The sequence below is a fragment of the Sparus aurata genome, chromosome 8, assembly GCF_900880675.1.
Source record: "Sparus aurata chromosome 8, fSpaAur1.1, whole genome shotgun sequence".
NCBI classification, from domain to species: domain Eukaryota; kingdom Metazoa; phylum Chordata; class Actinopteri; order Spariformes; family Sparidae; genus Sparus; species Sparus aurata.
Window position 1 is genome coordinate 4,389,269 of NC_044194.1, and position 24,466 is coordinate 4,413,734.

General features: G+C 43.6%; 5 protein-coding genes across 7 annotated transcripts; 3 read left to right on the forward strand and 2 right to left on the reverse strand.

The window, feature by feature from the left end:
* Positions 1-183: 183 nt before the first annotated feature.
* On the reverse strand, positions 184-3,080 carry bscl2 (BSCL2 lipid droplet biogenesis associated, seipin). The gene has a single exon (XM_030425190.1). The coding sequence runs from the start codon at positions 2,775-2,777 to the stop codon at positions 1,506-1,508; it is 1,272 nt and encodes a 423-aa protein (XP_030281050.1). The 5' UTR covers positions 2,778-3,080; the 3' UTR covers positions 184-1,505.
* Positions 3,081-3,112: 32 nt separating this feature from the next.
* On the forward strand, positions 3,113-10,679 carry fnbp4 (formin binding protein 4). Of its 2 annotated transcripts, XM_030425188.1 has the most exons (17): positions 3,113-3,322; positions 3,833-3,910; positions 4,004-4,131; positions 4,648-4,816; positions 4,950-5,097; positions 5,250-5,352; positions 5,457-5,801; positions 5,928-6,120; positions 6,234-6,373; positions 6,456-6,560; positions 6,869-7,002; positions 8,009-8,169; positions 8,846-9,150; positions 9,272-9,395; positions 9,623-9,816; positions 9,935-10,092; positions 10,206-10,679. In XM_030425188.1, the coding sequence occupies exons 1-17, from the start codon at positions 3,199-3,201 to the stop codon at positions 10,294-10,296; spliced, it is 2,700 nt and encodes an 899-aa protein (XP_030281048.1). In that variant the 5' UTR covers positions 3,113-3,198; the 3' UTR covers positions 10,297-10,679. The 2 variants fall into 2 exon arrangements, with proteins under 2 accessions (XP_030281048.1, XP_030281049.1); XM_030425189.1 differs by lacking the exon at positions 6,456-6,560.
* A 951-nt stretch (positions 10,680-11,630) lies between these two features.
* On the forward strand, positions 11,631-19,005 carry agbl2 (AGBL carboxypeptidase 2). 2 transcript variants are annotated; one of them, XM_030424594.1, is made up of 22 exons: positions 11,631-12,031; positions 12,439-12,572; positions 12,959-13,132; positions 13,328-13,435; positions 13,744-13,891; positions 13,992-14,247; positions 14,389-14,790; positions 14,903-15,045; positions 15,618-15,777; positions 15,911-16,037; positions 16,127-16,227; positions 16,317-16,423; positions 16,555-16,633; positions 16,790-16,915; positions 16,994-17,065; positions 17,145-17,243; positions 17,350-17,446; positions 17,701-17,838; positions 17,922-17,952; positions 18,038-18,240; positions 18,356-18,482; positions 18,606-19,005. In XM_030424594.1, exons 2-22 carry the CDS (start codon positions 12,461-12,463, stop codon positions 18,844-18,846), a joined length of 3,051 nt encoding a protein of 1,016 aa, XP_030280454.1. In that variant the 5' UTR covers positions 11,631-12,031; positions 12,439-12,460; the 3' UTR covers positions 18,847-19,005. The 2 variants fall into 2 exon arrangements, with proteins under 2 accessions (XP_030280454.1, XP_030280456.1); XM_030424596.1 differs by having other exon boundaries at positions 12,443-12,572.
* A 124-nt stretch (positions 19,006-19,129) lies between these two features.
* Positions 19,130-21,373, reverse strand: tmem17 (transmembrane protein 17). Its single transcript, XM_030424597.1, has 5 exons — positions 21,150-21,373; positions 20,873-20,976; positions 19,830-19,943; positions 19,602-19,745; positions 19,130-19,471 (listed from the first exon to the last, which is right to left on the reverse strand). The coding sequence occupies exons 1-5, from the start codon at positions 21,262-21,264 to the stop codon at positions 19,394-19,396; spliced, it is 555 nt and encodes a 184-aa protein (XP_030280457.1). The 5' UTR covers positions 21,265-21,373; the 3' UTR covers positions 19,130-19,393.
* Positions 21,374-21,452: 79 nt separating this feature from the next.
* Positions 21,453-24,232, forward strand: LOC115586167 (tripartite motif-containing protein 16-like). Its single transcript, XM_030424975.1, has 6 exons — positions 21,453-22,262; positions 22,373-22,468; positions 22,572-22,805; positions 22,884-23,040; positions 23,143-23,187; positions 23,291-24,232. Exons 1-6 carry the CDS (start codon positions 21,684-21,686, stop codon positions 23,809-23,811), a joined length of 1,632 nt encoding a protein of 543 aa, XP_030280835.1. The 5' UTR covers positions 21,453-21,683; the 3' UTR covers positions 23,812-24,232.
* The last annotated feature ends 234 nt before the right edge of the window (positions 24,233-24,466 follow it).

Below are 24,466 nucleotides of genomic sequence, written 5' to 3' on the forward strand. Positions count from 1 at the left end.
CTCCAAATCTCACGTATAATTCACAAATCAGGGGACACTTTGTACATTTTTTGCTACTTTTGCCTCAAGTGCCAAAATTAGGCGATTTGTGTTCACACAAACATTCTGAGCGGTTTCCTTATTTATCATCATTTGACAGAGATGTCCTCCAGTTTGGTAGGAAAGACAATAACAAAGAAGAAAAAGAAGTGAACGCTGTGTGTTTATTTAATTAGTTAAATGCATAAATAACACGTGCTCATATAACTTCAGAGGCATTTACAGGGTCATGACATGACAAAGACCAAGATGAGTGCATTATGAGCCATTATCTTTGGTACAAAATCCTACAATCACACATATTTTCACTTTCTTAAACCCAAATCTCCACTCAAGTGTAGCTTAAATAAACGGAGCCTCTATCAACAACTCCTGCGTCACCTTCACTTTATTAGCACGACCAGCATCGATTTCAAAACAGTAACTTTGTTCACCCTTTTTATACTGTATCCTGTTTTGTGATAAATATAAACATCTTTAGTTAACATACATATTAGCAAACTGTTCTTCAGAGACCCATCTAAAACATCCTGGTGCTTTGCTGTAAGGAGAGCACAATAAATACCATTTTGAGAACTTTAAAGTGTAAAGTACAAAATGTATATCAGTGAAAGCACTGAAATTAGAACTAAATATGCCACAGTAGTTAAATTGCCCGTTAAACTTGAGACAGAATGTTTCTATCTCAAAAGATGAAAAGCAACAAGTGTCTTCTGTCCCTTCAGTGTGGACTGATCACACATTCTTTTCAAGGAAGTTATTTAAAACAAAGACTCTATTTTAGAAACGCTTTCCAAATCAAATTGCTCCAAGAAAGCCTCTCAAATAAAATCATCACGAGGATGGTTTATGTGTAGCCTCTAAAAGGTCGGGGTGCAATTTTTCTTGGAAATGCCAACTTTAACCAGAATAAAATATTGCTTCAAGTGCAGTGCAGCCACATTGAAAGACAGAATCATCTCTGAGAGGAGTGTCTGGATGTGTGCGCTCTCAACTGCAGCCTGGTCATTATGTAACCAAAAGCCACCTTACACAACGTCAGGGCTGTTAAACATGGGCAGGTTTATCTTTATGAAGGTGTGTTCAATTGTTGAAGGTGATGCCAAATTCCTGTTGGCAATACTGTCGAACAAGCCAGAGCTGGAATGTAGTACCTCCTGACATCACACACACTTAGATAGCAGAAACCTAAGACTCAACAAGTGCTGTTCTCTTTGGGGCAGGCGTCCAACAGAGCACAAAAATAAGCAGACAGAAACGAGGTAAAGTGTTCCCAACACAACACAATAAGCTGCAGTTAATTAGCTAAAACAACACAAGTATTAGGTTCTCATGCATCTATATTAAGGCCAACTCAAACAGTGGGTTTTGCTTGAGTCAGTCAGTATCTGCCAAATCACGTTCAATAGCGATTGTGGCATGTGAGCATATATGATAGGTACTCTAACAATGTGCGGTGGCCCGGTTCACAGGCTCATCCAGGGTCCAGGTCTCTGCCGGAGTGCCGTCTCACCCTGCTGAGGCAGCTGGACTCCATCCAACACGTCAGAGCTCTCCGTCTCCTGGGGCCCTTTGGAGTCATGAGACTCTTCCTCCTTGGTATCTGGCACATCGGCCTCTGAGGCATCTGGGACTATTGAGGGCTTCTCTGACGACGGCTCCACCACCGTGCCATTTCCCGAGAAATCAGATGCCTCAGTCGTGGATCCAATCACTGCAGGGGCATTTAATTCCTTCTGGGAGTTTTCCTTCTCCATGCGCTTGCGAGCCTCCTCTCTCCTCTGCTGGATGCGGGTGTTGTCACCAATCATAACCCTGACTCTTACTTGATCTGGGGGCCAGATCCCACCCCATAAGAACTGCAGGTAACTGAACAGCACGATGACGCTGAGGAAGGCAAAGTTGGTGGCCACGCCGATCACCGCAGAGGTCAGGGGGAAGTTGTACAAAACATATCTTATACCGGTGAAGTACGCGTGGATACGGAGCTGAGCTGAGTAGATCTGCACTCGCTTGGAGTGGATCTGAATGACTGCACCGACTGTGGGCTGATAAGCATTCGTCTTGTAGTCCGAGTAGAGCTCCACCTCGATGAGCTGCTTCTGCTCAGAGATCCCGGTGAGAAGGAAAGGAGATAACAGGAAAGTACTGAGGGTCTGCAGAAGGCTGGAGCGGTAGTGCAGCATTGTAGATCGCCCCACTGATGAGACGGTCTTCCCACCTTTGGTGTAAGAGGACATCCTGACCATGAACATACCCAGCTGTTCATTCACCGGAGACTCGGGCATCTCCAGCTCCAAAGACACACGATAAGGCTGCCCGTAAGCCATCACCTGGTCCCTCTCGTTCTTCATGAAGGAGATGTTGGCCGTGGGGAATGAACAGAGCCCTGACTCTGAGGTATCACAGTCAGAGGCGTAGTAGAAGTGCACAGGGGTGGAGAAGCTCACGGTGGGCATGTAGGAGTAGTAGAAGCTGCCATAGAGGAAGATGGACACCCAGAGGAGCAGAACCAGAGAACACAACAGGATGGCAGCCTGAAATAAAGTGCGCCGGGCTTTGAGGAGGGTCACAGCTGCCACATCCTGCACCCAGTGTAGAACCGGTCCCACCGTGCGACCCATCGTGTCTGATCCGGACCCAGCCGACGTTATCCTGGTCCTGGTCTGGGCGCTTCTTCCTCCTCCCAGTCCCGTCGACTGCTGCCCCTGTGGTGGGTCCTCTTTATGTTCATACATGAGTGGGTGTTTCCCTTCGACACTGTGAAGCTAATTGCTTATCTTCGCTCTCCCATGTTAACTCAACACACACGCACTTAAGCTAAAGTGCCGGTTTAGCTTTTAAAGCTAGCTGCTGCTACTCTAACGTCCTTGAGTTTAACGTTAGTCCATAAGCTACTCGACAATTCAAAATATCCCCTTCTAAACGTTGAATTTCGATGTTTTCTACTGACTTGCCCTGAAGGTGTCTAACTAAGCTCTTCAGCAACTTAGCTAGCTTGTTTTTACCGGAAGCTGCTGCCGTTAAACACAAAAACATGACCGCGTCGTGAACCGGAAGTTGATTTTCTTCTTCTGTGCCAGCTCGCAGCAGCAGAGAGGAGCCGCAACAACGACGCCAGCGAAGGAGAGCAGCAGGCCGTCAGTCTGACAGACGTCGATGGGGAAGAAAAGTCGTCTCACCGGAGGAGCAGTTGGTCGCAGAACGATACTACAGCTCTCACCCCCCGGGCTTCGAAGTGGGGCTGCCGGGGAGCGGGAAGAGGCGCCCTCGGGATCTGATGGTAATTGTTCTTTTTTTGACTTGTTAGCCACAGACTAGCTGAATGCTAAACACTCGAGGTGTGAAGAATGGGCCCATCCGGTTGGAACTGATTTGCTTAACAATAACGATATTTAGCTGCCGAATATAGTAAACATCTGGTGCAAATATACACCCTCGTCGAGATATGGCTAACTTAAATGATAGCTAATGCTCATGACGTTGTATTTAGTAAGCCGATCGACCTGAGGCTATCGGCTAGCGTGCTAAGATAGCCGCTAGCAAGCTAACGTGAGTAGCTAGCCAGTTGTTGGGAGCCTGCCAAAATAGGCTTATAGCAAATTACTTGACCAGTTTATCTAAATTATATTAACCTTCTTTACACTAATACTGGTAAATACATTTGACTTTCTCTACCGGGGAGCATGAGAGGACAGCCAATGTGTGGATGCTAATGGCTAACGCTGCAGCTAGCTTGCCTCAGGAACTGTAACGCTCAGCTGACGTTTTTGTTTATTTGCTTTTTTTGCAGACGAGCAGGAGGGTGAAGGCTTTAGATTCGTGAAGGAAAGAAACACAACCATGAAGACTTCCGCAGTGAAAGCCACAGGTAACATTAACTATATATGTAGGTGTGTGTGTGTGTGTGTTAAAGGAAATAACGCCATTGTATTGATCAACGTTGTCTTGTCTGCCCTTGTAGAGGGTTTATCTTTGCTTGGAGCCTATGAGGACAGTGATGATGAAGATGGAGACTCTCATGGTTCAACTGTAAAGCCTCAACTCAACCAGTCAAATGACATCGACAGTACATTGGCCAACTTCATGGCTGTGAGTATAATCTGCTGTGTGTCTTGTTTGTTGTGATCACTTGACTCTGTACTGATGTTTTTGTTAAGCTTGTGTTTAATTTTTACATGTGGAAATTAATCAGTTTATACTATGTGAATAGGGATGCACCATATATATAGGACAGATACATTATCAGCCCGATAACCGATAATGTAAATGTTTGATTATCAGCAGATACAGAAATATAATCCACAGTACAAAGCCGGATTGCTTTTGTTGACTAACAAGTGCAGCAACATAACACAAAGTTGTTATGAGTATGCAGTCCTAATTAAAATGAAATGCTATATGTAAAGAGTTGACATGGATCAGTCGAAACACTGCAAAGCAAATGGAAGACTTAACAGCCCTGTTTTCATTAATAAATCAGTTTACTTATGTAAAGTGAACGGTTGCAAGTGAGTGCTTTTAAAACAGTGTTGTTCATTCCTAGAAATAAAAGCATGTGCTTGAAAGTAAGCACAAAACTCATGTTGCTGTTGTTACCCACCACAGGAAATCGATGCCATCACCACTCAGCCAGGTTCAGATGATGCAGCATCTTGTCCTTCTGCACCACCTACTGACCCTCCCAGACCCGAGGCTCAGCAGCCAGCCGCCGGTGAAGGACCGAATCAACAAAGCACAGAGTTTGAGTACAATACTCAGTACTCACTCGCTGGAGGTAACTGTCTGTGCTGTATTTAAGATCAAGTGTGCGTGGCCAGATTAATCATAATTTGTTCATAAAGAAAGAAAGCAAATTGGATATAGCGTCAAGTAATAAGTATCTCATGAATTTCCCTTTTTTTTTGCAGTGGGTGTAGAGATGGGGGACTGGCAGGAAGTTTGGGACGAGAACTCCGGCTGCTACTACTACTGGAACACTCTGTCCAACGAGGTGTCCTGGGAGCTGCCACACTATCTGGCTGATCAGATGCAAAGCATGGGGCAGTATTCCAACGGGTAGGAGAGAAAGTGTTACTACAATGTTTAAACGACAATTACAATCGGTGTACTTGCATGATGTGATGTAGCCTTGTCTTCTCTTTTCTTGGTGTTGTCTCCTGTGCAAAAAATTATCTGTGTACAATGTGCTTTGGTATTTTTCCTTGTAGCGCTGCTGTGAATGGCAACGGCACAGCACATGCAGGTTATCCCGCTGAGGCAAATGCTGCATCTGCTGCAGCTCCAATATTGGTGAAAGAGACCAAAGTGAAGGCAAGTTTAACTTAAGTACATCACACATGTGCATCTGATTGTTTCTGTGGTGTGTATATTCTTATTCTAAGTTTTAACATACTGCTTCATGTTTTGTCTGAAAGGAGGTAATCGAGAGTGTTGTAGGCCTCACAAGTGAAGAGGAGGAGCGCTGCGGAGTGGCTGCATCTCTTCTGGGTCCTCTGATCCCCTCTGAAGTGAAAGAAGCTGAAGAAAAATGGAGAAAAAGACTGCTTAAAGGTGTGGATGAGGCTGAGAACAGTCTGGATTCTGATGGGGAAGGTTTTCGCCCTGCAGGATCCCCCTCTACCCCTCTGCGGGACACCGACCTTGTCGCCGCTGTGCAGAAAGATCTTGGCACCAAGAAGGAGTCAGGAGAAAACTCAGATGCTGAGGAGGGGACAGAGGAGGACACAATGGAGCTGGAACTGGCCCTGGAGAGGAAAAAGGTGAGGGGGAGGGAAACTTTGATTTCCTGGCAGGAATTGTTTTCTCATGTACAGCAGTGATATTTCAGAATGAGTGGAAACATGTTGTCAGCGTGACCTGGCTGTAACCTGTTGTCTGGTTCTTAGGCTGAGCTACGAGCGCTGGAGGAAGGCGACGGGAGCGCAGGGGGCTCCAGTCCTTGCTCTGAGACGAGCCAAGAAGCCTCTGGTGCTCGCGGAGTTATACTGAAGAAAAACCGGTGGAAGACTGCCTTTCCTTCTCTTCCCAGCCCTGACTCCAACAGCAGAGGCTCAGATGTGCAGGACAACACAGAGACAGGTGAGTCAGAGTATTTGCATGCTATCGGAGTAAAAATGCATTAAAAATACCACATGATGCATTATTTAGGCAAAGATTCCTGCAAATCTGAGTGCCTCACTTGTGTCTTGTAGCACCTGCTAAAGTCACTGAGAGTGTTGCCGAAGGAGAAGACAAAGAGACAGACAGTCACGAGGAGAAATTGGGCACAAAACCCATCGTTAAAGAAGAGGTGGAAACTGCTGAGCTCAAAGTGGAAACGCCTGAGCTCAAGGTAACGATAGTGTTACTGTTACTGCCATGATAATTGCTGCAGTCTCCTTTTACGACATGCTTTTGATGGTCTAAACGTATAGTTTCAGATCGGACAACTGGCAAACACCTTAACCAGCAAGATGGAGTTCCTGGGGATACACAAAAAGGCGATCTCAAACTTTCAGCTGCTTCTGCTACAAACTGAGGTGAGAGGATAACGGTTCAGTCTCTCAGCAGTATTATCTGAGCTTCCAGATGCAGCTATCCCAGTGACTGTTAAAATATTAAACATTTAATTTTGTTTCATATAATTTTGCACACAGCCATGTGCTAGTACTTAATATTTAAAATTCTCATAATAATCCATCACAAGGTGTCATACTGGAGACTTAATGTAATTACTCTTCCATGGTCCTCGTCTGTCTTGTCGCTCCTTTGTCTTTGTTATCTGCCTTTACCTCGACTTTCTGGGCTTCAATCTCACTCTTCTCTCTTTTGCGTTTTTCTCTCCCAGACTCGGATCGCTGACTGGAGGGAGGGCGCTCTGAACGGGGTCTATCTTCGCCGCAGGCTGCAGGAAGCTGCCGAACACATAAAATATTACGAACTTAACGCCACACCTAAAGGCTGGTCCTGCCACTGGGACAGGTACGCGCTCCTTACCTTTCACATCTCTAAACTCCCTCGTCCCCCAAAAATCTTACCGTGTGACAACAACTCCCTCAGTGCCGAGGTTGCAGACTTTGTATCATGACTTGGGGAGAAGCTTAACCAGTCCGAGAGGATCTAAATACTTACCAGAAACAGACTCTTCAGGTTTCTGTGATGCAATCCTGGCACTCTGCCTTGCACATACTGGTAAGGGAGCATCCACTCTGGGCCAGCCTGCTTCCTGTTAAATAAACCTGCCACAGAGAGGACTCCCTGTCCCTGTAACACAGACTCTAAAGCCCTTTGTTGTGAGGGCGTTTTGTAGACTGATTATCGGTCCAGTCAGTGGAAAAATTGGGAGGGGAGGTACTGTATGTGGTAGGAAGGTTGGTTGCGTGGGAGAGCTTTGCACTTTTCAGGACTACAACCCCCAGAATGCAATGCAGACAGAGTGATGCCCTGGAATCGTCGAGTGTCCTGCATCAAATAAAAGGTGAAGATGGAGCAATGACGGGAATCCAGCAGGTCAGACCTACTCTATTTCATTTGTCTTCCTGTTTTTTTACTTTCTTCTTTCTGATGTAAAATGAGTTGACTGTGTGCTTGTTATTTTCTGACCTATGGTTGTTGATTATGACAATGATGATGCTTCCTCCCTGGCGTCTTCCTGTGTCTGGGAGGGAATGGTTGTCTTAAACGGAACAAATGTGACAACCATGGTGTGAGCTGCTGAATGCTACTTTCAGGACCTAGAGATGATTTGTTTTGCTTTCTTTGTTTTTGAGAGCAAGGTGGGTTCCCTATCCACATCCATAACCACACTCTAATTGGGCTCTTCTTTTGGATGGCTAAAGTCGCCGTCCATACCAACACTCCTGCCCCCTACTGTGGCTATTATGTCCACTCCCTTGCCCCCACTGTCCCAGGGTATCATGCCACTCAGCAAGTTTCTAGGCCGGTCGTTGAGACTCTTGCCCTCTATCTCTGTTGTCCCACTTTTTAGAGAGCACAGGCGGTATTTCTATGTGAACGACCGGACCAATGCCTCCCAGTGGGATTTCCCAACAGAGGAGGACAATTCGGAGGACCTGAAGGGCAGCCAGACACAGACGTCCAGTCAAGGGGATACCAAAACATCGTCTGCATCTGCTGCTGGGGCCACAGGTCAGTCGATGTCTACTTTTGCTGTGACTTTGACCAACTGTTAATGGTGCAGTGTGTAAGAAATGTACTAGAATCTGTTTAAAACAAAACACAAATAAATAAATGTTCAACAGAATGTAAAGAGCTTAAGAGCTGGAAGATGCATATGGGAGATTAGTTTGCTAGGTATTATAAGCTCCTTTTTTTTTGTTTAATACCTAAGACGAAATACCCTCATAATGTCTAGAAGGAAATAGTCACCTTGGAACTGAAATTCCCTGCTGTCAGACTGTGTTCAATTTCAATCCGGCCTTTTCTTTGAGAGGCTGCTGAGCCAGTTTCATTGCCCATTGTAAATATAAAGACCCCCCTAATGGGCCACCTGCTGCAGGTCTAACGGCAGCTTCATATAGCTATAGACTGCTAAAGCAAAGAGTACATAAAGCAACAGGTGATGGTTACTATGGAGATGTGCTGCCCCATATTTGTTTGGAGTTACCTTCGACAGATGGCCGGTTCTTACGTTGCATTTAAGCGTCTTGTTTGACTGTTGGGGGGGAAAATGTTTACTTATGTTCCAGTAAGTTTCCTATTTAGCTATGAACATGGCTTTGCTGCATGAAGCACAAACTGTGTGACAAAACAAATTTCCTCCCTAACAAGTTTAACCTTTATTTTCCTTTTTTAAATGAAACAGGATCTTCTACTTTTCCCTCTGCTGCTGCTCCACCAGCACCTCCTCAGCCCAGTGCATCAACCTTCTGGTCTCCGTCTCAACCTCCTCTTCCTGACAGCCCACCTCCACCTTCCCACTACCCCCCGCCTCCACCTCTCCCACCAGGCTCCCCACCTCCACCCCCTCCACCTCCAGACAGCGATGGAGAGATCATGGAGGTGGAGATGGAGATGGATGACGATAACGACGGGGAGCCTCCCGCACCTGGAACAGAGGAAGATGCCGGCGTGAGGCCTCCTTTACCTCCAGGCACTGCTAGCATGAAGGTATGAGAGTCATCAGGTTTCTTCTTTCATTAGTCTAATTGTTGATAATGCTACATGTGAATTCAGATTAAAAGAGGACCGCTGCTGTCAACATTCGTCATATTTCTTGTCACTCACACAGATTGTGGAGTCGTCGAGCACCTTGGGGAAGAGTCAGAAACGTAAAGCCGGTCAGCTGAATAAAGCCATTACGATTGGCAGCAGTCCCATCCTCTACACACAGCCTGCTGCTGCCGCCACCGCTGGTAAAAATATACCACTACTCAACATCTGCAGTAACAGTGCAAATTAATCATATCAGACACAAACATGCATATTTGTAAAACCAGCATTTGTGTCAGAAGTATATGCATGGATAAAGGTCACACCACATTAACATCACACAGTAGTGAGAGGTGCTATTTCAAAGAAGTAGTTGCGCCACTTTAAGCAACATTCAAGTGTTTATCTAATGCATGTTATTTGTCTGCAGCCCCTTTAATCTCAGCAACTGCCTACTGGGGAATGCCGGCCGTCGCTGCTCCTTTGGTCCCATGTGAACCTCCTCCTCCGCCTGTCCCGGCCCTACCTCCTCAACCGCCACTGCCACCATCCCAGCCGCCCTATGAGCCACCTGCAGCTAAAGCTCTCCCCGTGGACAAGACCAAGAAAGGGAAAAAGGATAAGGTTCGTATCTGAGTTAATGTTTCTTTCTAAGCCATCGTTGTTATCCAGTTTTTTTTTTAATTAAATATAACGTCCAAAAGAATCCACAGTGTAATTCTGTCCTTCTATGTCTCTGTAGTCAAAAAAGAGTAAGATCAAAATGCCATCGCTGGTGAAGAAGTGGCAGAGCATCCAGAAGGAGCTGGATGAGGAAGAGAAAAGCAGCTCCAGTGACGAGGACCGAGATCAGCTTAACAAGAAGAGCATCGAGGACTGGAAGCAACAGCAGTTCTTGACGTATGTTTAAGTTTGGATTGACTGCAAAAATTGATGATGATGATGATATAAAGATGTAGCTACACTGTTTCCTTCACTAAATTGTGCTGTGTTTGTATTGTTAAACTCTACAGAGGGAAAGCTTCAAAGAATGCCAACTTCGAGGCACTTCCTGACGACTGGCGGACCCGGATAAAGAAACGAAAGTTAACGAATAACACGTAACATCCGGCTTGGGTCATACACATGCCCACCATTTCTTTTTTATAAAATCCACTCCAACCATTACCATTTAAGATCATCCTCCACCAGCTTAAGTTTTGTTTTAATGATCTATGGACATGAAGAGGCCCTTACATGGCAGGCCATCCACCAGAGGGGTTTGAATGTTATTTTCTTGTTTTGTTTTCTTTTTTGTAGCCACAATTGTAAATGTGCCAAATGTCTTGTTCATCAGAAATACACCACCACCATTATGTACAGACCCCCAGCTAGATGACCACCACAGTTTGTTTGGAGGGATTGTCTATTTTATTGAACATTTTTACAACTGTGTACATAAAAATTAATAACTGTATAAGTCAAGTTTTTTTTTTTTTTTTTTTTTTTTGGAAGGGGAGGGAACATAACTGAACTTGTACATTTTGTAAAAAGTTATTAAACTGTTTTTCCAAAGTCATCTCTTTAATTTGTTTGTTTTTTTATGTGCTCTGTATTTTTATTATGCATTAAAAACAAAAGTTCTTAAATGACAAGTTGCATGCAATTTTTTTCCTTTGCCCATTTTCATTAGACATGTGTTCCAGCTTTTTAAATCTAGTGTGATGGTGAGTGATGTACATGACAAGTTAGACAAACAGGGTGTAACACTGTTAGACAGTTTCATAATCTTCAATACCATCCACACACTATTAAGATGCATTGGCCAATACATTACATTTTAGTAGTATTTGTTGCCTTCTTTGTTCTAGGTTAATGTTTTTATGTTGTTAGCAAGAACATAAGATAGTGTTAATGTTCATGCCTATTCGAATAACTGGAAGAAAAAAAGGTGTTTGTCATTGGCACTCGGTCACACACTTATTTCCAAAGGACAGTAGTATTTAAACAAAAAAACAATAGTAAACAATATAATTAAGATGTAAGAAATAGAATAAACTCCCATATATGTATATACATAATATTGTACATGTTTTTTCCAGAGGTCTCAAAAAGGTTGTGGAGGAAAAAAGTCAAATTAAAACTTTTAGACAGGAGGTTAATATTTACATTGCGTTGCCAGTGATTTATGTGTGTGTTTTTGAGAGATCAAACTGGATACACACATATGAATTAATTTTAAAAAATAAATAAAACTCTTTCAGCCCTCCTGGTGCTGTATGTGGGTGGAGGAGAACCTGAACACAAACCTGATTTTTCTGGGTGGTTTGTGACTGGAAAAGTTTGAGGACCACTGATTTGTGCCATTGTTCTCATTTCCATGTTGTCAATAAAGCTGAGCGAAAAAAAAAAACTACTGGTACAGTATCACCACGGCAACCGCGCTGTTGTCAAGACAATCGGTTGCCTAGCAACGTCGCGCACTTCCTGAAAGAGCCGTGAGCTTCACTTTTTCACTCTTACTCGAGAATTAGAGTAATTAAGATATAACCGAGGTGAGATAGGTGGTTTTAGTAGATATAAACTTATTGTTTGATATCGTAAAAATAATGTACAACTTTAGAGCGGCGCGGTCAGAAGTCAGTTGAGGAGGCTGAGAAACACCGCCATGTTTTTCTGCATGTGGAGAAAGAGGCGACCGAGAGCTGCTATCAAAGAGTGACTAAACGGGATTTAACCTGCCTACAGTTACACCTGTATAAATACTGAATGAATGGAGAATGGAGGACTTTCTCTGACACTTTAGCAGAAAGTCACATGAAGAAGCCTGAGAGGAAAACAACCCTTCTTCTCCTCACATGTAAGTTCTGTCAGACAATGACTTGTTGTTTTTGTCTTCGTCTTGGAATTCACGAAAATGAGTTAACAGTATTGGACAACATCAAGGTCTGTTTAGTCACTAGCTCATGTTAGTCACCAGTTAATCGAAACTAGTTAAATGGAAATTAGCAGAAATCATCCTTTAAAGGCGGTTATAGGCTACTATAAAATGTTATGTCTGCTCTGTTATTACTCATATTTGTAACGTCATCTTATGTTTCGTGGAAAAAAAGACCAGACAGTCGAAATCGCTTCCCAAACATCAATATTAGTTAATGATGACATAATTGATCTTGGTTTTTATCCTGATTACAAGCCAGTGCAGCTCTGACTCAGTTTGGTGATTAGGTGATATACAACACTGATGACTACACATTTTTTTTCCAGTCAGGCAGAGAAAACATCAGCCATGCCCGTCTCCGCCATCAGGAGCTGGTGGAACTCCTGCCAGCTGGACAAATCGGACATCAATGAGTCCAACTCAGAGGAAGACGAGGAGGATTTAGCAGGGAAGAGGCTGTGTAAGATATGCATGTGCTCTCCATGTAAATGAGCTGTTGCTGTTTATTTAAAACACTTGTGAGTTTCATAAAGATCTATTGATATGGAGCGGGACTATTGACTGTCTTGAACAGGTTTGGGTTTTCCTGTTTGTGGAGAGATGCTGTGGGCACTTGTAGACATTTCATCTCCTCCCTGAAGGAGATCATTATATATTAAACAAGAGCTCTTTTGTGATTGAGATAATTAACAGCAATCATGAGCAATATAATCTCTTTTTAAATGGACAAGCTTTGTGAAGTAAGCGGGCTGACCTGATGAAAAATGTATGTCCATAGTGCCCTGTGAAAGAAACAGGTGCCTGAAAGAACAGTTATCGACGGTGTGATTCATGTCCCGCTCTCAGTATCTAGAAACCTGAATCGGACCCTGCGGACCCGGCAGCTGCTCATAGACTTTGATGCTGGACGACCTGTTTTGAGTCTCAGGGCGCCGCTGGACCTGGTTAACCTCTCCTCCCTTTCCCGACCCCGTTGGCCCACAGAGTGTGAGGTCATCGGTGACATAATCCATCACATAGGTAAGGAAAACATTTTAAATGTTACGTGATGTGCACAAAAACTTGTCAGTGGTATTAATCGGCAATGAGTCTGTTTGTGAAGAGCTAAATATATCCAGTCAGAAAACAAGCAAATGAAAGCTCGGTTTAAATCTTGATATGACCTTTTATTTTGAATTTTAACACATAATGAGATGAAGAGAGTGTGTGTTGTAGACTGGGACCCCACAGAGCCGGAGCCTTTCTACCAGCCCACAGGACACGAGAGGAAACCCCTGCCAGCTGGAGAGGAGCGGGGCAAAGTGGTGTACTGCATCGACCATGGTAACAACAGAGGATTTGTTTGAAATGTTCTTCCACCACATTACATGATGTGGTAACGTAGTGCCATGTCATTACAGAGGTTTTGACAAATAGGAACCTTATACTGTTGCTTCATGTCACAGCTCTTCCCTTGAGAAGAGATGATCTCTTTTAAATTCATACATTTGTTTATTAGTGAGGACGAACCTAACCTGACTCCTTAATGCTTCAAATTGTGGATTTCATTTAATCAAAAACAGTTTTATTGACACCTGTGCAGATTTAGTTGTTGATATTCACTGTTTTCCTGTTGTTCTTACTCTTTCAAGCCACTAAGCGTCCCTATTTCACCTGCTCCCGGGTCGGAGGAAGCAAGGGACCCATTAAGAGCGCTACGCATGATGCCAATCAGACGGACTTCACGCTGGAGTTTGAGTCACGCTTTGAGAGTGGGAACCTGCAGAAGGCTGTGCAAATGTGAGTCGCATCTACTAATTCGTTGTTTCAGCCTCAACCATTGTATTTTCATCCTCTAATTTTTTCTGTGACTGACCACCTGGATTTCTTCCCTGTTCAGCGGCGTCTACGACTATGAGCTCACCCTGCGCACAGACATGTACACCAAAAAGCACACGCAGTGGTTTTACTTCCGGGTCGGGAACATGAAGGCTGGAGTGACCTACCGCTTCACTATCATCAACTTGATGAAGAGCAGCAGCCTGTATTCTCAGGGCATGAAACCACTCCTCTATTCGGAGAGGGAGGCCATGGAGAAAGGTGTCGGATGGCAGCGCACCGGCTCCAACATCAAATACTTTCGCAACTGCAATCAGGTGGGTGAACTGAAAATGTCAGTACGCTGAATCTTACTGTCCCATTTCCTACTTTTCCAGCAGCTTTCATGGACATTATAACTCAAATAATAATCCTAGAAGCAGGATTTCTCTTAAAAAAAACATTATTTCTTCATTTAGAACACAAAGGACGACAACAGTGACACAATCCCCCTGTACTCGCTCACCTGGACTCTCCAGTTCCCTCACGACTCAGACACCTGCTTCCTGGCCCACTGCTACCCCTACACCTATTCACACCTGCAGTGCTACCTGAGGCGCATTACCTCCGACCCAGCAGTGGCGTCATACTGTACACTGCGGGTGCTGTGCCACAGCCTGGCTGGGAACGCCGTGTACGTGGTGACAGTGACGTCCCGCGGGGTCGGCAGGGTGGAGGGCCGGACCAAGAAGGCTGTGGTGGTGACGGCCAGAGTCCACCCCGGAGAGACCAACAGCTCCTGGATGATGGAGGGGTTCCTCGACTTCCTGCTCGGGGACTCGGAGGATGCTCAGCTACTCAGGGACACTTTTGTTTTCAAGGTGAGCGAACTGAAGCTTGTCGGCTCACATCTGTCATATTTCCACGATCATTATGTCAGTACATTCTGATTTGTCTAGTGTATTTCTCTCACATGGATCTGTGGTGCTGCAGGTGGTGCCGATGCTGAATCCTGATGGTGTGATCGTGGGCAATTACCGCTGCTCTCTGGCAGGCAGGGACCTCAACAGATATTACAAGACATTGCTCAGAGATTCGTTTCCATGTGTGTGGCATACTCGCAACATGGTGGAAAGGTAAGAAATCAAAACATGTGTTATATATTAAATAACTTGTTTATGTGGTTTTCTGCAATTCAGTGTTTTCAGTAGTCTTTCCGTTCTTTCTTAATTTATCAAGTAAATTGTTAACAATGTGCAGGTCAGTTGTTAAAAAGAGTATCTTATTTATGAATTTGAAGCTTGCACAGAGCAGTTCTTCCTCTTTATGTCAGTGAGTACTTAGTTGGTTGTTTGGTTGAGGTTTAGAGCAGGACTGTAGTCTCAGATTCTGACAAATTTGGAAAATTAAAAACAGAAAACAAAATTAAGACTTCACGCCTTCTTGCAACGAACACAGATTGTCTTATTTAGTTCGTATTTACTCCCAGATCTTGTATAAGAAGAACTTTTATTTGCATCCACTTTACTATACTTGAAATTCAATTGGCTTTGTGACTCAGCTTTTTTCCTGCCACATCTGCCAATATTACAGAGTTGTCAGTAGAAACATGAAGAATTTAAGAGGCAGCAAATGTAACCCTTCAAAGTAGCGTCTCAGTCTTGGCTCTATTCACATCTCTGGCCCTGTTATGCTTTTTTTTCCTCAGGCTGTTGGGTGAGATGGATGTTATTCTTTACTGTGACTTTCATGGCCACAACCGTAAGAACAACGTCTTCATGTACGGTTGTAACAACCGAGGTGATTCGTCACTGAAGCTTCACGAGAGAGTCTTTCCACTGATGCTGAGCAAGAATGCCAGTGACAAGGTAAAGAGTAGCATCGGACTCTCAAGGTTTTTGTTGACTTGTAAGAAGTAGAATTTAGAAAAGAAGTTCTAAACGTATAATGTTTTTGGGACTTTTATATAAACATCTGAATCTAAATCTCTCTATTCCTCAGTTCTCTTTTAAGAGCTGTAAGTTCCGGGTGCAGAAGAGCAAAGAGGGAACAGGTCGAATCGCCATGTGGAGACTCGGTGTCCAGAACAGCTACACTATGGAGGCCACCTTTGGAGGCTCCACTCTGGGTGAGTGTTGACCTTTCCGGATGTGTGTTTATGTGTGTGTACGCTCGCATGTCTCTTGTCTGAGGATCTTTCATCGGTCTGATTGTTAGGCGACAGGAGAGGAACGCATTTCACCACTCGAGACCTGAAGTCCATTGGCTTTCACGTTTGTGACACCCTGCTGGACTTCTGTGACCCCGATCCAACAAAGGTGAGACATGTAGATTCCCTTTAATTGCTGGAGCTCTTAGTACAAAATAACGTGATGATTGTATGCCCCAACATTTTGTTTCCTCCCAGACAGCTTACTGTCTCACAGAACTGGCAGTGTTGTTAAGAAAGCAGGTCAGAGAGAGGCTGGGCAAAGATCTGGGGACTGACTTCTCTGTGTCGGACCTGGAAACCAGGTGATATAATCATTTATTATTATTGCTGTTATTTTAAATACACATGCAAACCACACGTGAGCAATATGGGATAGCTATAAAAGGCTCTATCATTCAGTTTTAATGTGAATATTTCTTGTTTGCTCTCACAGCACCAGCGGCTCAAATAGTTCAGATTCTGACGGACTCCCAGTTCATTTACTGGAGCAGACACAAACTGCCCATCCAGAGGTATCCTGACAAACATCCACTCTCTCATAAATGTTTTTTTTAACACAAGTGCTTTATTTCTTTGTACGGTTAACATCACATATGTGAAAATCTGAACATTTTGAATCGTTTCTTCTCTTGAACCCGTTCACCACATGCTCCTGCTCTCCTCTACAGCTAACTCCAGTGAAGAAGAAAAAAAAGAAACACCTGAGGAGTCAGAGAGAGAGGAACAGACTGCGACGAGAGAGAGCGAAGAAAAACACACAGACCAAAGTCCTGAAAAGCAGCATCAAGAATAGTGTAAGAGACTTCATGACCCACTAATTAGTTCACACACTGTCTCATCAACTCAGACTGATTAGTGAACGGTCTTTCCAGGAGTCCAATGAGAACACAGTGAAAGAGATCATCCAAGAGACGCCTGTTGGAAGACACAGGAAAAAATGGCAGGTACGGTGTGGAGAGTGTGAATCAGTTTAGTGAAAAGGTCTCCAGAGCTGTTAGGATTAATATTTCTGTCTCTGTGAAGGTAAATGGTCTGATAAGAACAGCTGTGATCCCTCCTATCTCTACTCAACCTAAGGAGGCCAGTCAGGTGACTCTGTGGCAGGGCGGCAAGCCTGTCAAGGTGAGGATGACGCAGATGATTCAGAGTTTCATGAGAATGTACAAAATGCCAACTTGTGATATTTGAAGCAACAGTAATTCTGACTCTGATGTTTTGTGTGTTTTAGGACAACTCTCTGGTAAATGTTAAAGCTACATACCTGCATCAGAGGACGAAAGCAGGTCCACATCTCTGCACATTCACAGCTGTCACACCTCCCACAGGTAACGTGTTGGTTTATTTGGGAATCTCGGCCGTTCTACACTCAACAAAAATAGAACATTTTCACACGTGAAGTAAAAGATTTCAGACTTGGTTTTGCCACACAAAACAATTATTTTTCTCAGGTTTTGGGCACAAATTTGTTCTAATCTGAGTACCAGAAGTTAAATACTTCATTTCATTATTCAATACATTATCTCCTGCAGGTTAAGGCATACAAATTGGAATCACCAATATGCTTGACTGTCTTTCACAGATGACCCAAGGATGGATGCAGGACAGTGGAGGTGCTCCCCTCAGCTGCTGCACCTGAGCGCTGTCCAAACACCTCCACCCAAACACTCACACCATCCCGGCCCCCCACAGCCCCTCGTCTCCTATAAAGTCGACAGAGGTTTGTGCTTCATGGAGCCGCATTCATTCCAAGGTTTCACGATCCCACGGCTGACATAAATCCGCCTTGTCTCTCTCTTTCAGGGCTGCCACATTTCCTTACGGGGTACCACAGGTAAACCTCACAGAGACATTGTACGCTCATCAGTCAACAGTGGATAACTGCATGTTACAGAAGTGTTATGTCTCCTGCTTCACAGGTCTCCTTCATCCACGTACGCTGTTCCAACAAAGCGACTGCTGTCCAGTTTCAACACCAACCAATTCAACGACCAGCATTTTTTTAGAGACAGTAACTCTTTACAGGTCTCAGAACGTTGCTTTGTGCCGGAGGATTCCTCGCACGCTGACGCAAACGAGACCAAACAGCAGAATATGGAACAGGAAGAACATTTCTCACGAGGTTTAAATGCACACACACTATTATATATGAAACTGAAATGATTATTTTGTTTATTTATCGCCGTTAGCTCACCTCGCTTCCTCGTCTTTATTACCTAATCATGTCATTTATTTAGTGGGGTTGTCACCGCTGAGATCCATACCATTCGGAGAGCAGAACCTGAGAGATCTTATCCCTGAAACTAAATCACCCAGCAGGTTATTTGTGCCTGTGCTGAGGGGAACAGACCTCCGAGGAAAACAGTAAGGGCACTACTGAGCTCTGTTTTGTCAAGTGTTGGTTTGGACATAAGCCCTGATGTTTGTGAAATAATGATGAGATGAGCATCATGTTCTGAATGTTTATGGTATTTCTGTTTTCCTCAGATTAATCAAAGAGACTTTGGATGTTGCATCTCCTGCGTCAAAGCCTTCAGGCCTCACAAACATGGAACTTCCACAGCCAGAGAGCGCCACCCTTGCTGGGCTTCAAGCGATGAACGTCGGGCGCAATGGCTCAGGTGGAGAAAGCCAAACAATTACAGAGCCACAAGAGGCAACTGTCAGAAGATCGCCAGTCTGCGCCACTGTAGGGCACAACATTCATGATCTGGGAAATACAGATTGACTTTGTTCCCTCGATACTCAGGCCAGTGATAAACGGAATATATGGATATAAGGAATATGACTTTTTCTAAAGCTACAGATATGCTGAGCTAAAATGACACAGGTATGATTTGTGTCCAACTTGTGTCTTATAAATAAATGTGAACCCTTTTTAATGTAATTTGTGTCTATTTTATTTTTGGTGAAAGGTTTGATTTATATAAACTCGCTTGAATTCTCAGACTACACTAACACAAAGTCTATGATGCGATACATTTGCAGCTTGATAAAAGATAAACAGGCGGTTACTTACAAAGGTTTACTTTATTGCAACGCTTAAAAAATACAATCCCATCGAATAAACTGTGATTCAACTACAAAAATAAATATGCTCAATTGTTTTTCTCCCTAATACTCAAGTGTAACTGGGAGAAAACAGCCTCGGTACTACAAGCTATACAAAAAGTAACACATAATTTCTTGTTGTCATCCATCCGGGTCTGTGAGGTTTGGAGTAATGATTTGTCCCGGTCTGTCAGGATGTGGCAGGGATGTGAGCGCTTCATAATTCAGTCAAACTGTCGTAGGTGAAACTGGCTTTCTGTGTGTCTGACCATGTCCCGGAGAGCCACAAACCCAGAGAGAGCCTGGAAAAAGTCCAGGAAAAAGAATTAAATCAATAACAATCACCAAATGATAAAATCTTGAAAACATACATAATATATATTTCAGCATATGCAGTACTAAGATTGTCTGTTTTTAAGGAAAGAAACGTACCTGTGTGAGTATGAACATGGCGAGAACTATGTGAACGCCCCTCTCCAGGGGCTGTATGAGAATGGCTTCGTTGAACAGCTGAAACAGGATGAGAGGAAACTGCAGCAGGATGCTCAGCAGCCAAAATCCAGCCAACTCTGGCACCTTCCACAAACACACACATCAAAGGGATTACAGCTTCCTGTCTTGCACTTTTTTGTTCCATGTTTGTGTGAGTGATGGCGCCACCTTTTCTTGCAGGTTCCCCGTATAACCGAGAAAGAGTCTGATGGCCTCGATCAGCGTCATCACGATGAGAACGGTGATGAGGATGAACTTGTAGTAGTCGGGTAAAGCAGGATACTGGTGGAAACAATGATAACAAGAACAGGGTTCACACTCTTTTCTAGAGATCATTTTCAAGAACATTTTCAGTGACAAGTAAAAATCTAGCTGGTACAAAAGGAACATACCCATACACTAATAATAATAATAATAATAATGCATTTAATTTATATAGCGCCTTTCGGGGTACCCAAGGACACTTAACAAAGTGGAACAAACAAAAAAAAGAATACATGGATAAACAAAAAATACGTATAAGATAAAGAAATACAAAAGTTGATTGATTTGATGGGGCTAATATATTCCTTTATTAATCAATCTATAACCCCAATGCCTTTTTCTCTTGTGAATTACAGTGTATTATCCATTGCTGCCTGAAAATCAATAACTGAGAAGCATGAACACCAGTAACCAAGAGGTTGCTGGAAGATTTGCTTTCATCAAGCACAATAGTAAATATACAAAAGACAAAATAAGACAAGTATCTTAAAATGAACAGCTAACTGGTTTCCTTAGTTTTTGTACGTTATACTACCATTAAAATTCTGTATTATGTAGTTTTGGGGTGTTTAAATAATGTTTACAGGACAACAAATTATTTCCCAGGACATTTTGCTTTTCTGGAGCTCATCAACTGTTTTTCCAGATTTTCCAGGATGCATTAGGATCCTGAATTTAATGTGATAAATTCAAATGTGACAATCCAAACAAAGTTAATACCTCAACAATAGTTTACAATAATTTATCATTCTTCCAGGATCATTTGATCACCTACTTTTATAACATATACACTTTAATATAAACTTTTCCTTAATAATAACATGTTTTTTGATAAGTGATGGCATATATTGACAATTTAACATTACTAGTATTTCACATTAGCCTATCTTTCTCATTCGGTCTCTTTTTACTCGCCTCCTGTCTCACTTTCTCTCGGGTTAGCTCACCTTGAGCTGCAGCATTACAGTTTCACTGATCCACCACAGGGGGAAGAACCACATGTTAAAGTACAGAGACATCTGGAGGTGGAGACTGGACAGAACCCGCTTGTCTGAAAACAAACAAAAAAACACAACATAGACTCCATAAACAACCTAGATTCAGCAACAGCTTAAGTAAAGTTACGCTGGAGGCGAACAAAGCTCAGTCCAGCCGCTCATGTCAGTGGTTAGCTAGGTTACCATCAATGCTAATTCATAACGTTAGCTGTGTTTTTGAGTTTACCGTGGGGCAAAAACGCGTCATTCTCCTTCGTGAGTGTCTGAGTCCGACTTTGGTCGAATAAGACATTCCGAGAGAAGTCTTCTAAACGTTTCCTGATCGTCTCCGGCAGGTCCATGGTGCCACAAAGCCCCCTGCTAAAGCCAAAAACATCAGGACGAGGAGGGAGCGGCGCCTCCTGCGTCCTCACAGGCCGAGCGCTGCTGCCGCCGTCTCCATGGATACCAAACAAATCTCGCGCTCCGCTCAAATCTCGCAGGAAAAAGTGTTTTCTCGTTTCCTCTGTTTATTCCTTCGTTTCCTACACTGTCTCCTCGTTTGAGCTCCTAGAATATTTAAAATTGTTTCACAACGTATCAGAAACTTACTTTTGTTATAAAATAAGCGCATTTCCTTTATTTGTGATATTAATTTAGGATTTTGGGGGGTTTTACAGTTCTTAAATTGAAGAAAGAGACTTCAGAGGTTAAGTCACTCCCATTAATCAGTCAGTTTCGCTTTCAGAGTAAATGAAAGTAAAAGAGTGTTGTGATAAACATGGCGCAGAGCTGCAAGGAGCCTCATCCTTTATCCTGCTCAATATGTCTGGATATACTGAAGAGCCCTGTGACCCTGCACTGTGGCCACAGCTACTGTATGGACTGTGTGAACGGCTACTGGGACCTGGAGGACTGCAGAGGTGTTTACAGCTGCCCCCAGTGTAGACACACTTTCAGAACCAGACCTGTGTTGAACAAGAACACAGTGCTGGCTGATCTGGCAGGAGAAATGTCAGCGGCTTCTCCCGAGAGTCCTGACAGGGATGGAGTCGGCCCCGGGGACGTGGAGTGTGATTTCTGCACTGGGAGGAAGCTGAAAGCCGTCAAGTCCTGCCTGGTGTGTCTGGCTTCTTACTGTGCTACTCACCTGCAGCCTCACTATGAGTCTGCTGCTTTCAAAAGGCACAAGCTGGTGGAAGTCTCTGCATCCATGCAAGACAAGATCTGCCCTAAGCACGACAAGCTGCTCGAGGTGTACTGTCGCAGCGATGGCCAGTGCATCTGCCTGCTTTGTGTGATGGATGAGCACAAAGGTCATGACACCGTCTCAGCTGCAGCGGAGAGGAAGGAGAAACAAGTAAGAGTGTTTAGTTTGGCCACTGTGAGATCTAGGAAGATATAATATACTGTCTGTAAAATATATCAGTTATTTTGCGACACACAATTCACTGTGATTTTATTTTTCAGAAACAATTTGGGAAGAAGAAGCAAAGATACCAGCAGGGAATACAGGCGAAAGAAAAGCAGCTGCGGCAGCTGAGACAGAGAGTGAAAGAACTGCATGTGAGTTGTCTTTTACTTTTTCTTTGCTGATTTAAACACATGTAACGTGTCTTGGATCCCTCAAGAGTGACTGACATTATTCATCATTTCTCTCCACTGTCAGGGCTCTGGGGACGCAGCGGTCGACCAAAATGAAAAGGCCTATGCTGAAATCGTCCTGATGGCGGACAAAAGGCGTTGTGCGGTGAACGAGCTGATCAGAGTTCAGGAGAAATCTGCGGTGAGCCGAGCCGAGGCTCTCGTGGAGCGTCTGGAGAGGGAGATTTCTGAGATGAGGAAGGCGGACGATGAACTGAAGCAGCTGTCGCTCACTGAGGATCACATTCATTTCCTGCAGGTACACAGGCTGACAAACAGATATAGATAGTTTGGTGTGTCGTGCTGTTGTGATGTTGTGTTTCTCTTGTGTTTCCAGAGCTGCCAGTCTATTTTTGACTCTCCAGAATGTGACGTGTCCTCTGATGACAACATCGATCTGCACGGCTCTTTTGACTTTGTGACAAAGGCCATTTCTGATTTGAGAGGAAAAATGGAAAACATTGCAAAAGCTATTGCAGAACTATCTGAAGAGAGTAAGAAAACACCTGTATTCAGATTACATATATATATTAACTGTAATACTGTATGAATAGCCGGTTAAGAAAAGTGCTGTGTTGTGTTGTTTTCTGTTTTAGTTCAAGCTGATCCTGATCCGAAGACAAGACAGGAGTTCTCCCTCTGTGAGTCACTAATGTAAAATAAATATCTTTAAATCAGCCACTGTGCTCCAATCTACTTCACCTGTCACACTCAATAATTAAAAAAACTAAATCTGCGTTTCAGATTCCTGCCAGCTCAGGTTGGATCGCAACACGGCCTTTGAAAACATACTGCTCTCTGAGGAAAACAGCAAGGTAACCTTGGTCAGAAAAGCCCAGATGTATCCAGACCACCCGGAGAGATTTACCGATTATGAGCAAGTGTTGTGCAGCGATGGTTTAACTGGAGTTTGCTACTGGGAGGTGGAATGGCAGGGGCCCAGGGTGGAGGTCGCTGTGTGCTACAAGGGGGCAGAGCTGGTAAGAAGTGCCTTTGGATTCACAGACCAGTCCTGGTGTCTTTCCCTCGCAAAATCCGGTTGCACCTTTTGGCACGATTCAGTCAAGGTCAAAACATCCGGCCCCTGCTCCTCTACTGTCGGAGTGTATCTGAACCATAAGGCAGGGCGTCTGTCTTTCTACAGCGTGTCTTCTTCTGGTCAGATGACGCTCCTTCACAGAGTTCAGACCGGGTTCTCCCAGCCTCTGTATCCTGGGTTCACAGTCTCCAAAGGGAGTTCAGTTAAGATAGTGACACCAAAGTAAAGAGCATCTGCTGTCAAGGTGGCGTTTAGTCTTTGTGTTTGTCTTACACACCAGTGCTGCTACAGAGGTGTTATCTGTTGATCATCGCTCATTATACTTAAAGCTTGATTATATACTTTAAAAATGCTGAATAATGGCGCAGATGTGATGTTTTTCATCATGTAATTAATCAATTTCAACTGTAAACTCAGCATTTTGTTGCTCATTATGACTGTTACATTGTTCATAACTAACAGAGGTCAGATTCTGCTCGCTCAGTCTTTATAACGTTTCCGTGTCTGTGAATTGTTTCATTTTATTCTCACATATAATGGTTAAAAAAAAAAAACACTGTATGTCTTTGATACGTTCTGATAAGTTTTGCTTTGTTACTAACAAGTTCTATTTTTTCCTACAATAAAAAAAAAATGTGCTAACTGAATCAGACGTGCCAGTATGGTTAATATACATGAATATTTGGGGGAATTCCTGGTACTTGTATTTCAATGCTACACTACTTTATACAACACTGCATCTCAGAGACAAATATACTGTTTTACTTCACTAAATTTTTATGACGGCTTCGGTTACTTACAACTTTTCATCTCCTCCCTTCCTGTCCTGTCCAAATTTGATAATTTTGAATTTTGATTTTATGAGAAGATTCTCCTACTTC

Excerpts from the sequence above, each read along its gene's own strand:
- bscl2 (XM_030425190.1), bottom strand. The coding sequence starts at position 2,777 with ATGTATGAACATAAAGAGGACCCACCACAGGGGCAGCAGTCGACGGGA.
- fnbp4 (XM_030425188.1), top strand. The coding sequence starts at position 3,199 with ATGGGGAAGAAAAGTCGTCTCACCGGAGGAGCAGTTGGTCGCAGAACG. Across the intron at positions 5,098-5,249 it reads ATGGGGCAGTATTCCAACGG|CGCTGCTGTGAATGGCAACG; the intron begins GTAGGAGAGAAA and ends TTTTCCTTGTAG. Across the intron at positions 5,353-5,456 it reads TGAAAGAGACCAAAGTGAAG|GAGGTAATCGAGAGTGTTGT; the intron begins GCAAGTTTAACT and ends TTTGTCTGAAAG.
- agbl2 (XM_030424594.1), top strand. The coding sequence starts at position 12,461 with ATGCCCGTCTCCGCCATCAGGAGCTGGTGGAACTCCTGCCAGCTGGAC. Across the intron at positions 17,066-17,144 it reads GACACAGGAAAAAATGGCAG|GTAAATGGTCTGATAAGAAC; the intron begins GTACGGTGTGGA and ends GTCTCTGTGAAG. Across the intron at positions 17,953-18,037 it reads TTCCTTACGGGGTACCACAG|GTCTCCTTCATCCACGTACG; the intron begins GTAAACCTCACA and ends CCTGCTTCACAG.
- tmem17 (XM_030424597.1), bottom strand. The coding sequence starts at position 21,264 with ATGGACCTGCCGGAGACGATCAGGAAACGTTTAGAAGACTTCTCTCGG. Across the intron at positions 20,977-21,149 it reads TGACGCGTTTTTGCCCCACG|ACAAGCGGGTTCTGTCCAGT; the intron begins GTAAACTCAAAA and ends GTTTGTTTTCAG. Across the intron at positions 19,472-19,601 it reads CCATGTTCATACTCACACAG|GCTCTCTCTGGGTTTGTGGC; the intron begins GTACGTTTCTTT and ends GACTTTTTCCAG.
- LOC115586167 (XM_030424975.1), top strand. The coding sequence starts at position 21,684 with ATGGCGCAGAGCTGCAAGGAGCCTCATCCTTTATCCTGCTCAATATGT. Across the intron at positions 22,263-22,372 it reads CGGAGAGGAAGGAGAAACAA|AAACAATTTGGGAAGAAGAA; the intron begins GTAAGAGTGTTT and ends TTTATTTTTCAG. Across the intron at positions 23,041-23,142 it reads TGCAGAACTATCTGAAGAGA|TTCAAGCTGATCCTGATCCG; the intron begins GTAAGAAAACAC and ends TTTCTGTTTTAG.